Source organism: Labrus bergylta, chromosome 1, assembly GCF_963930695.1.
Source record: "Labrus bergylta chromosome 1, fLabBer1.1, whole genome shotgun sequence".
NCBI lineage: Eukaryota > Metazoa > Chordata > Actinopteri > Labriformes > Labridae > Labrus > Labrus bergylta.
In genome coordinates this window covers 5,818,623-5,836,672 of record NC_089195.1, presented here as the reverse complement: position 1 = coordinate 5,836,672, position 18,050 = coordinate 5,818,623, and the positions used below count along the sequence as shown (strand labels likewise).

The following is an 18,050-nucleotide window of genomic DNA, read 5'->3' as shown; positions in this document are numbered from 1 at the left end:
TGATCGTACCGTGACTAATAAAACTAAAAACAAATGCCACTGTAAGTTCCCTGTGTGTGCCCCGTGTTTAACACAAATTGAATGTTCTCCCCATGCGATACAAACACAATTTGTGGTCCAGGGTAGGAGGTTTCCTGGGTTTCACACTTCATATTTTAAGTCTGAAGTATACAGCATTTGAGTTCTAATCCTGGCTGCATTTTGCCTTATAGATCCGTTTAAAACCTTTTTATGCACACAGCATGACAAACGAAAGTAAAGCAGAACATTCCCAGTGTCTGAAGGATAAAAAAAGAAAGCCACCTCAAACCCCGCTGACTATAGATTGGGTAGAACATGTTTATACTGAGTAGAAGGCAGAGTGGCGGGGGGGGGAACCCCTGGAATGATGTCATTATTTTGCACTAACACCTGCCATGCACCTGCTGTTTCAGTGTGTGTGTCGTCCGGTCAGTGACAGAGAACAAGTTTAGGTCTTACTGTCTCTCAGCTGTCGTTGGCTTTTTGTCTCCGTCACCACTGCGACAGGCGGCGCTTACCCTCGCTCTGTAGAGCTCCATTCAGGGGGAAACAACACGTGCCCCAGCTACAGCCAGCTGTTACCACACATTTATATCACAGACAGAGTCGATGTGTGTGTGTATTTTTGATGTGGTGAGACTTTTCCCAAAAGCAGCGAGATGTCTTTTGTTATTTCAGGTGTTCTCTTAGTCACCTGGATATCATCCCGAGATATTTCAAATTGTAAATGGACCTTAATCAAAGTAGCGTGTGATGACAGAGGGAGTGACGGAGGGGAGCGAGCGTGTGCTTGTGAGGATTTGAATAAGTCATGAAAGGAATGAGTCTTCTGCATACTTGTGAGCTGACTTGCAGATGTTTCCAGGGTCGGGTCTGGAGTAGGAGCAGCATAACTGGAATGAGACTGTCTCTCTCTCTCTCTCTCTCTCTCACACACACACACACACACACACACACACACACACACACACACACACACACACACACACACACACACACACACACACAGTCTGTTGTTCATTACCAGTTCAGACTCTGACTGCACCAGGCGTATCAGCACTGACATATGATGGTATGTTTGTGATGTTGTGTGTTTTAAAAAGACACTGAAACAATAGACGCTCAAAATAGAAGTTTCAACATGGCTCCACTTGTGCCCTACAATATATTTAGTTTTATGTGTAAAACAGCTGATGTCCAACCTTCTGACCTATTTTGTCTTCATTTTTTTTTTTCTTTGCAACAATCCCAACCTGCATTTCAAACACAAGGGTATAAAACAACACTGATACACTTACTGTATGTGGGGATGTTTTGTTTTGTGACTTTAAAATCAAATGAAATGCAGAGTTTTGTTTGTTCATTCCTGCTTTTTACAGGAATGAACAAACTAATAAATACAATTGCAGATCTTTTAACCCAGGTTCTATATTGAGGTCAAAATCATGACTATAGCAGTTTTTAAATTAGACTCCCTGGCTTACACACTCACAAAATACTTTGACTCATAACCTCTGAATATTAACTTTATCATCATATTCTTGACAATTAACAGTCTCAGAAAACATTGAACCAATTAGACGAGGTGGCTACATGGCTCATGTCATTGAATCATTGTAACACATTTCAAATCAAATTTTTACGGAAAAAGAAAGAAAGAAAAGATTGAAAAGATTCACATTTCTGAACCTGACTTGCATTTTGTGTTTCCTGGTCCTACACTGTTCACTGGTTAAGTAACACCTTTGAATAGTGCGTGCAAGATAATGGTAACAGTTAAATCACACTACAGTCTTAAAGTACCCGACATCATTGATTCAGAAATCTGCATCATTTTTTTATTAATATCTCCTAAAACTCTTTGAGGGAGGGATCTCATTGACGCGGGTGAAGAGTAAAATAGTGCAACACATCACAGCTGATAACGGTTTGAATCACGTGATCTGGTAATCGATGGTTAATGTGCCATCTTTGTGTCAAATAAATGTACTACTGCTACACCCCTGTGCAGTCTCAGTGAAAAGAAGCCGTGTTTGAGTAATGCCTGTAGGCACCCTGGAGATCTGCTGTACACATAGGAAGACGATTCAGTATTAAAAAAATGTTTTTACGCTTGACCCTGAGAAACAGGTCATGTTGACAACTCATCATGTGTGGTTGCTTTGTATCAAACAGTGCTTCAACTTTTCTCCTCTCCCTCTCACCTTGTCTGTGTTTATCCAGGAAGTATCAGCTGGTGGTTACAACAAACAACATGACAGATAAAGTAAAGAATAAAAACACAAAGATTGTTTTATAATCTTTAATAAAAGAATAGAACACAATCGATTGTAAATTAAAACACTGTTTAAAATCAAAGCTCGGCTATTAGCTATGGAATTGTTGGAGTTATGAGGTCATCTTTTTGAAGCATATTCAAAGCATGTGTAACACAGAAACAGAAAGTCATCCTTCATAACTCTGCAGGCTGAGCCATGATTTCATATTTTCTAACAGTGATTTTAGTCCAGAGTCCAGGTCTTAGGGGTATTTCATTTAAAAACTTCAAACGAACTTTCCCTCTCTTTCTTCTTCTCTCCTTTCAGTGGCGTCAGCTCAGTGGTGCAAGCATCTGCAGAAGGAGAAAGAGGAGGTGCGTGCCAGCCTGGAGGAGGCCCTGAAGAGGCTGGAGGAGCAGCACAAGGGGGAGCTGGTGCAGCTGGAGGACAGGTGTGCCATTCACTCATACCTTAGACACTTTAAACTATAAATACAAAATATTTACATGAATGTTGTTTGTCAAGTCTGCATAGGTTATGTTTTTGTCTGCTTGTAAGAGTCTCATTTTCTCTTCTTCTGTGTCAGATTGAGGAGTTTTTACCAAACAGAGTGGGACAAAGTCCACCAGACGTACCAGGAGGAGGCCGACAAGTGCCGCCTGCTGATGGAGCAGCAGGTCAGAACACACACACACACACACACACACACACACACACACACACACACACACACACACACACACACACACTCTTGTGTGTTACAGTCACTTCTGTTGTGTGTACACACGAACAAGTATGAGCCCGTTAGTCTCGTTAAAACCGTTCCTCATCCTGCGCATCAGCCATAAAATCAAGTTTTATTATGAGAAAATGATGCAACAGGTGACAGAAACAATATAAAAAATTGGCTATAGTTGATAGATATGTGCTGCTGTACAGCTAACATGGCTGCAGGCATTTTTTCATAGCTTTCTTGCTACGGTAGGATCAGTTTTAAATGCTGTCAGTGTGTGTTTGAACAAATGTGAGGCTGCTTCTACATTCATACTTTTATATCAAATCTATGTCTGACGTAAAATATTCTAATTTTAGAGGAGTGCTTTGGAAATATTTTCAGCCCTTACTAAAACGCTGGAAAATACAGAACACATGAAAACTCCCACAGCTGGAGTGACCGTGGTTTTTATTCTTCATGTAGGTGGACGAGCTGAGGAGCCGACAAGAAACGGAGAGGAAGAACCAGGAAGTGAGTCACAGCAAGAACATGGAGTCCGTAAAACTGGAGTATGAAACATCTATAGGAGGTGTGTGTACAACAAATACACAACAGTCACAGCTCAGCATGACAGTATGAACACATGGACTCAAGTGACAATTTAAAGAGAGAGTTGTAGAAAAAAAAAAGCCATTTGTTATTTTAAGTCAGTATTATCATTTAGTAAGTTTTCATTGTTTAACATCAGTAACATAATGGAGTTTGGATTGTGTTTTTTTTGCATGTTATTTCTGTCCTTATTTTATATTTCATCATCATTATTATTGTCTGTTTAATCAGTCTTCTTCATTCCTATATTATTATGTTTTTTTTAATCTGACTGGTTTAGCTATGATCAAAATATTCCCCCAGTAATCACAATTGTATTTTCAATATTTATATTGTTTCATTTTTTTATCTTGATAAAGTCTTCATTATTGATTTATTCAGTTAACTATGTTGCTGTTGTTTGTAATGCAACAGTCAAGTATTTGTGAAACATTTTGGGATCACAGGTTACTTCTAGAGGAACAATATGAGTTACCCTGATCGAGTCATTGTTTTGTTGCTGTCGGTGATAACCTGTGCTTTTGTGTGTGTTGTTATTTCGCAGAGCTGAAAAGGATTCATCACACAGATCTGGAGAATCTTCAGAAAGCGGTGAAGGAGACTGAAGCGTCGCTCACTGTGAGAGACTTTTATTTATTCAAATGAGCGCTCAAATAAATCAGCTGTAATGTCTCTTTGGAACAAACTGAAACTCACTTTGTGTTGGCCTCACAGTTCAGTAAAACAAATATCAAGACCTAGAAATGGACTGTTGTTTACCATCAATTTAACCGTTAAGTAAAAAAGCCTCAGTAAGCAGAGTTTTTAAAGAGTGACACACACTGCAGCTTGTTAAAGGTTGTGCTTGTGCCCAAATAAAAACCAACCTTTCCGGTTTTGTTAGAAAAAAATGCAGTTGTTGAATAATCAGAATCAGTACTGGACTCTGCATGTCGGGCTGAGTGCAGTCAGACAGAATAGCCTTCTTGAGTGGTACCGACTATCTTGGAAACATGCCTGCCAAATTCTCTGAATCTTAACGGCAGCAGAACAATAACAGTTATTTTCAGATTTCTGCAGGAAGTCTTTTTTTATCAAGTAGGCTATCAAGAACTTGCTACAGTTTTGTGAGATTTGTGAGAAAAAAACAACACAAAACCAAAAACAATAACTTCTCTGTTCTTCTTTGTCATCCTAACAGGAGAAAGTATCGGAGCTGTCGGCAGAAAAGGATGCTCTGAACGAGAAGCTGAAAGCAGAAGAGGAGAGGAGGAGACACATACTCAGCGACAAGAATCTGGTACATCTCGTTGCTGCTCTCGTACTACTTTTCTCTCACTGTGACTCCAGACTCAAACTCAAAAACACAAAAACAAAAAAGTGGTTGTTTTGTTGATTAACAGCCCAAACAAGAGACTGAAAACTGTCAATCAAAAAAAGTCCTGACATTAGGGGTCATGTGAGGTCATGTGAGCAGTTTTTGATAGACATTCTCACAATACATCAAGATAAACAACCAGAATTGCATCTTTCCTACCATTAATGCCATAAAATATATTACAAACAAGCAGCCATTAGTGAGGTAAAGGGGAGAGGAAGGTGGTGTTCTTCGTTTATTATTGTTATTTTTGGATCACATTTAACAGCAACCAAGGTAGCAACTACTTTTCCTGGGGTCAACACGTTACCATGACATTAAAATGCAAAGCAGTTACATTCTTAGAATTGCAAGGTGAAATAGAAAATAAATCATTGTGATAATAATAAATATAAAATAACCTAACCAAAAAATCTAGTCTTGCTTTCCCAGCATGCTTTGTTAGTAGCTTTTGGCGCGCACCAGGATCTTCCATTCAAAGAAAATGATTAATTATTCAGCAAATAAACTTTGTAGCCCGCTTGTTTTTAATGAAAAGACAAAATGTGAGCTGGGCAATGCTCTGATGTATCCACACGTTCAGAAGGGAAACACCTCTGTGGTACTGAAAACCCAGAGTTCACCCTGAAGTCACCTCGACAACCGCAAATACTGCTTCCTGGTGTAACCTGGTTTTGTGTGCGTGTGTTTGTGCAGAAGGACTCCCACACGGTGTACCTGGAGCAGGAGCTGGAGAGTCTCAAGGTGGTGCTGGAGATCAAGAACACCCAACTGCACCAGAAGGACAAGAAGCTGATGGAGATGAACAAACTGGTAAGAAGCAAGATCGGTCTATTAAATCATTTTCATCATCTAAGAGAACTATTGACCTGCTGTGGTCTTTAATGTGGTTATGAGTCACATTTTATGGGTAAAAATAATATTAATAATAATAATAATAATAATATATGTAATATACTGATGCTTGGCTTTTTGCGTGCGCTGTATGTCTCAGGTGGAGACTAACGTGAAGCTAGAGGAGTGTTTGAATAAGGTCCAACAGGAGAACGAGGACTACAGGGCCAGGATGGACAAACACGCAGCTCTCTCCAGGTACGTACTCCTGCTGCAGCTTGTGTGTACCTGTGAATTATCTGTCAGCTTTCCTGAGACTCCATCAGTCTTGGGTTCATATTTAGATCAGACCTGTTAAGATGTGTTCAAACCAAAAGTGAATAAATACAAAATCAATGTAAAAATGGGTTAGGGTAGAATTTCATGAACCAATATGATTTTTTTAAATTCAAAATAATATATATGTATTTTTTGATTTATGACACAATTCCAACACTGGTAGATTTTTATTGATTTATACCGCATAACCTTTCAGATTTTAGGGATTAGGCATTTCAAAATACTTCAAGATGACATCACAATAAGCAGAAGAGTGAATTCATTCATGGGCTGACTTCCACAGTCAGTTCTCACTGTCCAAACATTGCACTGTGATTCTGACCCCCCTCAGTGCGTCTCCCTGCAGCCCTCTGTAACAGCTCTCTGTCTCCCCCTGCAGGCAACTGTCCACAGAGCAGGCCAAACTCCAGCAGACGCTGCAGAAGGAGTCCAAGGTCAACAAGCGTCTGTCCATGGAGAACGAGGAGCTACTGTGGAAACTGCACAACGGAGACCTGCTCGCCAGTCCCAGCCGCCGTCTGTCACCCACCTCACCCTTCGGCTCACCCCGGAACTCTGCCTCCTTCCCCACAGCTGCACCCGTATCGCCGAGATAACCCCGACAAACGATGAACAGCATCCCATCCCTCTGCTCATTGACCTCTTGACACGAAGACTTCCGTCTCAGCGGTGTCGTTGGATGTTGGTGTTGAACTTGTAATTAAGAAAAGAAATTATATTAAAGACTCTTATTTTGAAAGTGAAATGACATTGCAGTGGCACCGATGCACTTAAGTGTGAGCGTGGGACTAGCCTTGCGCTCTATCAAGAGCCTGTTCTCCTACAAACTTTTCTTCTTTTTCTGAAGAAAACCTAAACAACAGGCACATCTCAGGGTCTGTACATATCGCCTCACTCTCGTTGTGACTATCCTTAAACGTTTTATTTTGGTTGTTATGTTGTAAAGTTAAAGCTCAGCTCATCCTGATCTCTCATTATAGCCTTTTTTGAAGGCGCAGGGTGAGAACAAACCTTGGATTTGAGGCGTTTGTGGAAACAGACTCTGAGTTGTTTGGGTTTGGTGAATCATAAGGCAAAAAAGAAGAGGTACTTTTGGTGGAGTAGCATGGATTATTATTTTTTTTGCCTTTTTCCTTCTTTTAAAGAGGACGTTATTTCTCCCCAAAGAGCGAGGCTCAATCATGGATCTGCTTTGTATCTCTGGATGAAGCATAAGGACTTGATGTGCTCCTGTTGGAAGAAACGAGAACAAATATTCAGTTTGTTGATCCAAGGAACTTTCCTGAATTACTGACATGAACCTTTGATCCAATGGATGTCTGTTCCTTCTGTGAGCTCCTCACAACCTCTACCTTAATCTACTTTGTGGAATGTAATCACCCTTGGATGTTAAATCTGAGCAGGCCAGTGCAGACTCACACACACACACACACACACACACACACATCTTCTCAGAGCCAAATATGCAGTTTATTTAAGTGTTCATCCCCCTCCTCGGCTCTTATATCCCTTCATCTCTTTTTAGTAAAGACATACAACCCCACACATCCTCTGAAAACGCCTTGTGCCCAAAGAGAAATAAGACAAAGTTGAACCAATGACTGATCATTTATTTATCCGTCTTTGCTTTGGGTCACTTATTCAATCATCAGTGATCGTTTCCACAGAGAAATCTCCCTTAAACCAACACTCTGGTTTGACTAATCCCAACAAATAAAACTCTGTGTGTCTGGTGTTCATCCTGGAAACCTCAGATGTACCCGTATTGCCTCAGTGTACCATGTTCTGCTTTACTTTGGACACAGAATAAATACAGTATGAAATATGATTAATGAAACATTGTTTTATTACTTCAGTGAAATGCAATGGTACAGACTTTTTCAAAAAGTCCAACAGAAGAATTACAGGAAAGAGTTGGGTTAGAATGTTTTGTTTGTGCCAGGTCAATATTTATTCATAAACTGGCTCCTCCTTCTTTTTTACATATCGACTTATAGGTGACTTTAAGGTCGGCAGCTGTAAGACATACATTCTGTTATAATTTCCTTTCATTACCCTGACAGGCTCAGATAGTTACTCAAAGTTTTTAAGAGCATTACAGAAGAGTTAACAACAGAGAAAGAACTTCTGATACTTTTTATCTAGACACAGCGGTTAATTTGCTCTCCTCACTGTTACCAAACATCTTAGACAAAACAGATGTTTTATCTTTTACAATTAAAAGCTGGAGTTTCTTGTCTTCTGTTGCTGAAGTTTTACGTTTTTATTTGTAATTGTACTAGTGTGTGACTACAGTGATAGTGTTAGTTCTGATCCAGCACAAACAAACCATTTCAGATAGAGGTGGATCAGGGACCTCAGTGTCCTGCTCAAATCAGTCTGTCAGTGGAGCCTGTTGGCTTTAATGAGATCAATCTAATGGCTCTTACAGGAACATTTCGGGATTCTTTCTGTCATCTTTTCAGAGAGTTTTAACAAACATCTGAGCCTGTCTGAGTATAGAAAGACAGTAACGTATAGTAGTAGTCCCTTAATGACTTTATATGCAATTTTTTGATCCAGCAGATGTCGCCCTTGAGCACCAGCATGAAACCAAAACAACTCGCGCTGCATTGTTGTGTTAGCATGCTAATGCTAGCGATCTTTATTATGCTCGTATCTTCACACTGCATGTAAATTTACCTGAAATGAGCGTGATCTAGAAACACAGTTAAGCAGTGAGTACAGTATGTTATTCTTCTTTTCTCTAGTCCCTCAATTAAACAACTTTTATACACGAGGGGAGGAGCCACACTCATTGTAGACAGTCATGACTCACAGTTATCTTTAGAGGATATATTTGATTTCTGCTACAGTTTAGTGTGAAAAATCACATATTCTGCCTTTAATCAGGCATATTTTAAAAGATTACATTGAAGCTATTACAACAGGCTTTGAAGCTGGAGACAAAAGAAATCCATCTACTAGAGCAATTCCAAAACTTCTGTCCCCTTTTAGTTATTAGGACCCCAAAATATAGGGTCTAACAGTGAAAATGGAGCCGGGGCAAGAAACAAAAACTGAATAACCATTTAAGTAAAAACTGTAAACAAAAGGAAAAAAGAGCTTTCCAGTAGGAGATACTTGTTGCCTCCCCGCTTGTTGTTAGCCTACTAGCCTTGAGGAAGATAAGATAATCCTTTATTTATCCCAAAACGGGGAAATTTACAAGATCATCAACCTTGTTGCCTCCTGCTTTGCCGGGGTCAAGTTCCCCGGGTAATGAGGGGATGACTGGCGGCGGATGTTCGAGGTCAGCAGCTCGTACCATCATGACGACAGATTTGATGGAGTACCACCATCCGTGCCAGGTGTACCACACCACCCCGTCATCGGCCATCGCTTTGTATGGTCCATTGTAGTAATGACCATTCAGGTTGCCCGAATCACACCTGTGGGCAGGAAAGAGAAGAATCTTAGCTACATGTACTCTATTTATGAAACACATATATTAAACATATATTAAATTCTCCTGTATTAGTCCATTACCTGCTGAACCACCAGCCCGACCTGCTGTGTCTGATACATCTGACATCCTCATTCTCAACATCACCAGCAGCATCATTCAGGTGGTCATAGGTGCTGAATTTGACCCCGTTTGACCCCATGCCTGGACCGGTCCATTTTTGCTCAGCAGTAGGGGGGCCATTGGTGTCAGCCAGGGCATTCCCAGCAGTCCCAGTGTACTCCCCCAGATGTAACTGGTACTGGTCCTTTAAATCAGCAAGGGAGTAAAACCATTTAAAATCTGTCAATTTACAAAAGAGTTTCGGTTTGTTTCAACTTGTATGTGTTTCTTCTTCTCACAGTGTCATTCCACCATGAACAAGCTTTCAACTGCTTAATAGTAGACCTCATTAAAAGTGGAATTATAATAAACAAAACACGTTTCACAGTTTCACGCCTGCTGAGGTTTGGTTCCCAATAGAGCAGCGCCACTGCAACATGAGAATAGGAAAGATGGAGGGATGATGAAGACAAGAGGAAGAGAAAAGAAAAGGGCAGGGTGAGGCAGAGGTCTGAACAGAAGAAGAAGACATGGAGAGCACCTGAAGGAACCTGGAGCCAGACGTCCTAGCTCTTATCGAAGCAAAGGTCATAAACACAAAGAACATACATAGTCTAAATAAGAACCTGGCTGTTTTGGGAAATGAAAAGAGGGCAAGGTTAAAGATATCAGGGAAGAAAGTGACGAGAGGATGATGAGCTGTTATTAAAGGATAGAAAAAGATAGCAATAGAATATAGACAGACAGAATTCACCTTTACAACAATGTATAAAATTCATTAGGCATGAGAAGTTTCTTCAAATGTAAATAATCGATATCATAAATCAAGCACAAGGAGTCTGTTTTTTTGCAGTAATTCCTTAAAAAAAGTCAACCCAGACAGAAATGCCAAATGAAAAATTTATCCAACGGATGAATCTTTCACCGGTTAATCATAAATTCAATACAAACATTGAGGTAAAAGCTTGAACAAAGTAGTTTTATATAAACAGCACTGAGTTTATATTTATGTGAGAGAAGCTCACATCAACTGTTTGTGCATGAAGCAGTCACAGAACATATCAAATACTGAGTATGTATCATACTGTGAGTCAGCTATTAATTCTCCTTCATACTACAGGTGTAGTGAAAAAAAGAAGAAATAAGGAAGAAGGTCAAATAAGTAAATACATTTAAAAAAAAACAAACAAACAAACAAACAAACAAGCCTCAAGTGGCTTAAAACAATGAGATCTGGTAACCCTGACCTTAACAAGACGGTACAGTCTTAATGACTCTTTTCATTTTAAGATTTTTTTCTATTTTCTTTTCATCGTCTCATATTTACCTTTTCCTCGCCAACTTTGAAGTTTTTGTATTCTGCAAAGCGCTGATTCCCCTCAAAGTCTTCCATGTTGATAAGCAGGTCATAGTCTCCTAAAAGGTACAGAGTTACACACCACACACACACACACACACACACACACACACACCACACACACACACACACACACACACACACACACACACACACACACACACACACACACACACACACACACACACACACACACACACACACACACACACACACACACACACACACACACACACACACACACACACACACACACACACACACACACACACACACACACACAACCAACCTTTAATGTATGAGAATGAGAAACACACACACAGACACACTCTCTCTCTCTCTCTCACACACACCTTGTGAGGTGAGATAGTGCAGAGCTTCATTGCCCAGCCAGAATTCTCCATTAGGAGAAAATAAATCACCAAAGCCATTCTTGTACTCCACCCACGCCCTGCACACAAACACAGAGGGGGATGTGCTGATTAGACATCGCACACATCAGGTCAGTATGCATTTTAATGTGTGTTGAACTGACATGTACGCACCTGTCAAAGCTCTCCTTGCCATCTCTCCTCCTCTGGAAGACTGTCCACCCTCCTCCATTGTTCATGTCACAGTAGACGCTCAGAGCGGTGGAAGAGCCGTCTGGACGTATCACATACAGCCCGCTAGCCACATTACCATCTGCGAACACCTCGGAGCAGTCTGAACACAACGGCACAGAGATACATAGGTAAATAAATCAGCTAGTTTAACACACAGAAACACAAGCTTAATATTTCTGTGAGAGTCTGAGTCTATTTTTTTTACCTATAGCATTGAAGCATCTACAGGCAGCTTGAATTGCTGACTTACCAATAAAATACTGACCACTGATAGGATGATTTAAAAGGAGTCTGGTCCAATGTCACCATGTGTTTCCAAGAAATAGGTGAGAGTAGAAAATAAGCCAATTTGACTCATATCCACGACTAATTTGGGCAGGACTCCTCTATGTTCTACACTGACCTTTTTCAATGTGGTTCTAAATTTGACATATTTTAGGGTCTAAATGAGTAGAGGTAGAAAAAAGCTTGTGAGTTGCTTCAGCTAGAAGGCTGCAAAAAAAAAGTCAATAATTGCTGCAATTTAATCAATGAGGGCTATTATTCAACAAAATAATACCTCCACCAATACGTTTTGTTTTGGCCACTGACTGGCTCAGATTGTTTTTGTCTGTTTTGACAAAAATAACAGAGAGATTAATAAGCAAAATACCTTTTTTTGAAACCACAAATGATTCTTTCCATCTACTGTATGTCTTTAAAGCCACCATATTCCATAAAACAAAAACAGTCATTTTACCCCTCTGAACAAGGGAGTTGCTTGTCTTCTGCTGCGACGATTGGAAGTTTTTTTTTGTTATTGTGCCTTATTGGTGTTGATTTGTTTGCCTTGTTTTAACACAAGTTATCTACTGGAACAATTCCAAACCTTTGTATCCATTAGTCATTAAGACCAAGCTTGTTGTCTTGAGCAAACTGCTGTTTGGGTGTAATGTACTGTTTTATGGTCAGTTGGACTCTACCTCTGTAGAGGTTGTCAGGGCCCAGGTGAGAGTTGGGTATGTGCTCCAGCTGCTGGGCCTGGCTCTGTTGGAGCTCCTGGATGTAGTGATGCTGGTCGTTGATGACCTCCCTCAGTCCCTGGATCTCGGCTTCCAGTCGGACCACTTTCTCTTCACATGGCACTGGGGCCTGGAAAGAAAGGAAAAAGTAAATACAAGAACAGTAACACAGAGGATTACATTTAGAATCAGATCTATCCACCCTTCAGTATGTTTGATGTTGAGAGGCCACAACTATTTCTTTATCAGCCAATATTCAATTTATTTTCCTGGGTATATTTTAAAATAGGATTTCATTTGTTAAAACACATGTTCTGCTTAAATGTGTTAAATTCTTTCTAGTTTTGAAACACTCTCAAACCAAAAGTAGTAGGAACAGAATAAAGGGTCAAGATGAAACTAAAGCTACAAAACTTTTTCATGTTTAGATAAAAGAGTCCTGGTTGGCTTTGACTCTGGAGTCTAAACATGACAGAATGCATACTCTGCTTTCTGTTTTTTCTTCATAGTTTTAACAGTGACTAAAATCCTTGTGCCTCACATTCTTTCTAATAAATTGATGATGCTGAGCAATAGGGATTTTTTTTTCTTTTCAATCCTTATATAGTTTTAAAATGACTCCTTCACTTCTCAACAGCAAATTCTTTGCAAGACAAATAGTTCCAGAAAAAAAAACCGAGCTGCAAAACATAGTAGATAAAAAAAACAGTTGAAAAAGTCACAAAAAACAATAAATATTTGATGGTATCAATTTATTGAATGTGAGGATTTGACGGTTTTGCTTTTGTCATTTTTACAGTAAATAAATCTGGTTCTACACACTGTGGGAAATTTGATAAGCGATAGAAGGAAAACAGTTTCACATAACCTCTTTTGAGATCAGATCTGCCTCAAAACATGCACACATACTCCAAAAACCACCTGCATGAAAGAATGTTACAGCTTCATAGCTTATTAGGATAAAAATACAATTATTCTGAATGTCTTACCGCCAGGGAGGCAGCCAGGTGGAGCAGAAGGGCCACCAATGTCCTCAGCATTCCCATCATCACAGATCTGCAGGGTGTCTGAATCAAACTGTCTGTGAAGTCTCAATCAGACTTCTCTTCTCTCCTTGGCCTGACCAAATGTTTGAAGTTGTGGGAAACTCTGCTGATTTTCTCTCTGTTGTGTTCTCTGTCTAGAGATGATCACACTGTAAACTGACTGACTTTATGAATTAGCCTCCATCTAGTGGTTGGAGAACTAATTCACAAAGGTTGGTTAGAATCATAAAATAATCCCAAAGCAACAACTTAATTGTCCGTATAATAATTATCTGAATGTACGATAAAAAGTTAGAACTGTATTGATGTAAATTAAGGAAAATTTGAAAAAAAGAGAATGGTCTATACTTTCACAAACCTGTACATGACAAATATTGAAAAAAAATTAAACTCTGAAGTCCATAAACAAAAAAAGGTGCAAAATAATTAAATGAATGGCAAATATTGTTTGAAATACTAGTTAGATTTTTTTTTAACTGTTAAGGAAAATCAATTTCTGTGATTACTTTTTTATTGGTTTCTGTATGTTGTGTAATTAGACAATAAGTAAATGAATAAACATGGCAGTACAGAAATTAGTAAAAGCAAAATTGTAGTCCAAGATTTGACAAATTATTTATTCATTTCAGCAAACACAAATAAAATAACACATTTGCATTTTATTAACACTTTGTCCTTAGGGTTAGTCCTGTAAAAATGAAATGCAGCAATAAATGTATACATCAATTCTGGGGTTTACGTATTGCTATTGTATCCCATGTTAATTCATTTAATTTAAATTAGCGATCTAATTTTTTTCTGTGCAAGGGGAATGACCTCTGTGAACCTCCATAGATTATGATAAATCGGTTTTCATTTTATTTTGTATTTATTATTAACTTCCCTATTTTTTCTTATAACATTCCATAATCTCACCTGACCTTCGTTAAAATCTATCACCCAATCAGAGCTCAACCCACTTATCAGAAACATCCGATACACAAGGTCAATTCCTCTTACCTCATCCAACTCATGCTGGCACGAGAGGGCGAAATTGTTTGTTTGTCCAAGACGGAAAAACAATTAGATGAATTAGCACTCAGCGGTCAGGTTTTTGAATGTGACCACTCCTTGATCGAGATGGCGAGCTAACCCAGCTAGATCAACTCAAAACCCCTACAAGTGTGGTAGGATTACGACAACATTCTGGATCACGGATCATCTGAAAAGTTTAATAATAAATCATTTTATGAGAACATGCACAGAAAAAAGTAAAACATGCCTTTAAATGCACAGAGGCTGGCTTGATAACTGTTGGAAATATTTGAGATAATGTAATTGGCCTACTCAATGATAAAATATACATTTTTAATTAATTTAGATATTTGAATGTAAACATTGTCATTAAATTCTACAAATTCTACCTTTAAATTATTTACAGGTTAAAGGGGTCATATTATGCTTTTTCTGGTTTTATATGCTCTTTAGTGTGTTCTCCAAGTTTCCTTTGTGTCACGGATCGAGAAAACCCACCCAGATGCAGAATTAACAAAAATTATTTTATTAAACAAAAAGGCAAATAAAAGCTCACTTCACAAATCCAATCAGGAGAAAACAAAGAGCCACGAGTAAACTGACATACTAACCGACAAACGACATACAATGAACTGACACAGAAGGGAAGAAACACTGAGACTAAATAGACACAGGGGTAATCAAACACAGGTGAGACTAATGACACAGGTGAAGACAATGAGGGCAATCACACTGGAGGGAAACACACAGAGGAAGGAATGGACACAAGACAAGAAACACTGAGGACTAGAACTACAACATAAAATCAAGAAACACTAAGATACACAGAGAACTCAAGAAAGTAACAAAAACACACTAGAACATAAAGAAACACTAAACACTGAAAAACAAAACAAAAAAAGACCAAATCATGACACTGTGTATGTTTAGGCACAGCTAAGTGCAAAAATTCAAAGTCCGCGGAAACGCGGCTTCTCCTACATCCTCCTGTTAGCTGTAGCATTAGCTGCATGTAACGCTCGGTTCTAGCCCACCTCGATAAAGATTTGTCAGTGTGAAGTCTTGTCAGTGTGAGATCACTGATCTAAGCCCATTGGCTTGTTGTGGCAAGCCCAGCAGCTCATGTTGTACGCCCACGATATGCCGTAGCCTGCGGTAGCACAGTAGTGCTAAGGTGCTAATGTTTTTATTCCCATCGGAGCCAAAGTGGCTGCATTCCCAATATGGTAAAAGGGGCGTGACTTTTCCGAGAACCGTGCTGAGCGATTGAAGAGCCGACAGGCCGACCAATCAGATCAGACTTGGCACACGTGGGGACTCTGAACGTGGGCACTTCAGAGCCTTAGAGAGAGAGTCAGAAGTGAGCCGGTGCATGGAGCGGCAGTACATGAAAACAGACACTTTAGAACTTTAGCTATTGTGAACATACTTTAGTAGGTACATAGATTAAATATATGAACCCCAAAAAGGGCATAATATGACCTCTTTAATAGTCAACATGTTTAACTTTAAAAGATAAAATACAAACAACAATACAGTAACAGTGGCATGATGAGTTACAATTCGATATGCCAAACAAATTCATTAAGTGATACACTGATTTACTTTTATTAATCTGAATCTCCCTCATCCTCATTCTCTTTTGTAGACTTTTCTTTTCCTCCTTGCATTTTTTTCCTTTCCAATAGATGCCTTTTGTTTACCTTTGATGTTTCTTTCTGCTCATGTGGACTCAATTCCTCCTCCACACTTCCATTCTCATTTCCTATCTTTTCTGTTTTCTCCTTTTCTGAAAAGTCACTCGTCGCTTTGGATAAAAGCATCTGCTAAGTGAATTGTAGAAAAGAGCGTTCTCTTTACTTTTGACAAAAGTGTCTTCTCCTGCTCCTCCTAGAGGGAATTCCTGACTGGTGTGTCTGTTAGAATTGCAGTGGATCTCCTTCTTTTTCTTGTAGCTTTCTTTCAAGGCCCTGCTTTTGGGAATGGCCTCACCAAGACAGGTGAAAAGTCCTCGAGGAACAAGGCAGATGTTCCCGCAGCAGGCTAGTTGGAGACATTGGAAGGCCCAAGCATAAAGGTAGAAGCAGAGAAAGACCTGGGAGTCGGAACATCTGAGGCAATGTTGAGTGGCATAGAAGAAATTGCACTAGAGGCAAAGAAGGAAGCCCCAGGTGCAGACAAGATGGAGGGTGTCCCAGGGAGTGGAGGAAGGCCCGACTGCAGCCAAGGTGAATGTGACTGAAGGTTGTGCAGTGTAAGGCACTGGGGAAGTGATGGGGTCATGTGCAGTGGCAGAAGGTGATGCAGTGACAGGCACTGTGGAGGTGTTGGATGATGGTTCAACAGAGGTGTTTGACAGTGACTGATTGCTCACTGGTCACACCTGTACAAAACCTCTTATTCAGTACGACACAGACAGCTCTGAACATAAAAATAAAAAAAATATATATTGTTCTCCGACTCAGGTCACTTGTTTTTCACAGGCCAGTCAGATCTGTGCTCTTTTTGTCACAGCATATTTCTCAGGCATGGTTGGAAGCGATGATGGACTGTGGTGGATTACCGATGTGGCCGCAATAAACAACGTGGTTACGTGGGGCCACAGAAGAGCAGCTTCCAAAACCGCTACCTGCAGCCAACGCTCCAACCAGCATTGTAAATGCTACCGACGCTCCTATGTGCCTGTCACGCGTGCAACTCAAAGGTATTAGCAACTACAAAGAGCCAGGCTTTAAGCCTCAATTATTTTCACAATGATAATTACAAAACAAGTACCCCAAGTACAACACACAAAAGTGATGTACAGAGTTAGTGAATAGAATTAAAACCACAAGTAAACCACCTAATTTAAAAAAAAACCCATTAATTTTCATCAAAAATGTCAAAAGAACTTTGAGAAGTCAGAAAAAAATCAGACCAGTAGCTGAGGTCAGCGAGGATGTCCTGTCTGTAGGTCTCAACAACAGCCACAAATGTCACACCTGGTTATCACAGCAAAAATGTTCTTCCCCAACACCAAAATTAAAGTACCTGTAATAAATTTTTCTGAAAGATTAGAGAGAGATAAAAAAAATATACCTAATATACTCTTTCAGGCGGGCACCACAGCTGAAGCCGTACTAGACCACTGGTTGGATCAGTTAAATATGTGAAGGGGAGTAAGGTCTTAAACGACCATCCCCACAACCATCCAATGTCACGGTGCTCTGCTCCTCATACCGCCTGAAACGGATAGAATGGTTTTAGAAAGAGGGCTGACCTTCAGACCGACCCCCTGACTGACTGGAGCTCTGCAAAGATTTACAGATACTATATCACAGACAGCTAAAACTACTAGATCAAGTTAT

At 39.7% G+C, this 18,050-nt stretch overlaps 2 protein-coding genes across 5 annotated transcripts in view; one reads left to right on the top strand and one right to left on the bottom strand.

The window, feature by feature from the left end:
• LOC110001298 (microtubule-associated tumor suppressor 1 homolog) overlaps nt 1-7,961 on the top strand; it is an 81,185-nt gene extending 73,224 nt beyond the window's left edge. For all 4 annotated transcript variants that reach the window (XM_065950047.1, XM_065950081.1, XM_065950110.1 and 1 more), the window contains 8 exons: nt 2,607-2,730; nt 2,866-2,956; nt 3,478-3,583; nt 4,148-4,221; nt 4,784-4,882; nt 5,657-5,773; nt 5,955-6,052; nt 6,513-7,961. In XM_065950047.1, the coding sequence (XP_065806119.1) occupies nt 2,607-2,730; nt 2,866-2,956; nt 3,478-3,583; nt 4,148-4,221; nt 4,784-4,882; nt 5,657-5,773; nt 5,955-6,052; nt 6,513-6,729 (926 nt within the window). In that variant the 3' untranslated portion in view covers nt 6,730-7,961. The remainder of the gene's footprint in view (nt 1-2,606; nt 2,731-2,865; nt 2,957-3,477; nt 3,584-4,147; nt 4,222-4,783; nt 4,883-5,656; nt 5,774-5,954; nt 6,053-6,512) is intronic.
• Nucleotides 7,962-8,238: 277 nt separating this feature from the next.
• Nucleotides 8,239-12,552, bottom strand: LOC110001293 (fibrinogen-like protein 1). The gene is made up of 3 exons (XM_065950172.1): nt 11,391-12,552; nt 9,662-11,096; nt 8,239-9,564 (listed from the first exon to the last, which is right to left on the bottom strand). The coding sequence occupies exons 2-3, from the start codon at nt 9,778-9,780 to the stop codon at nt 9,318-9,320; spliced, it is 366 nt and encodes a 121-aa protein (XP_065806244.1). The 5' UTR covers nt 9,781-11,096; nt 11,391-12,552; the 3' UTR covers nt 8,239-9,317.
• Between the last annotated feature and the right edge of the window lie 5,498 nt (nt 12,553-18,050).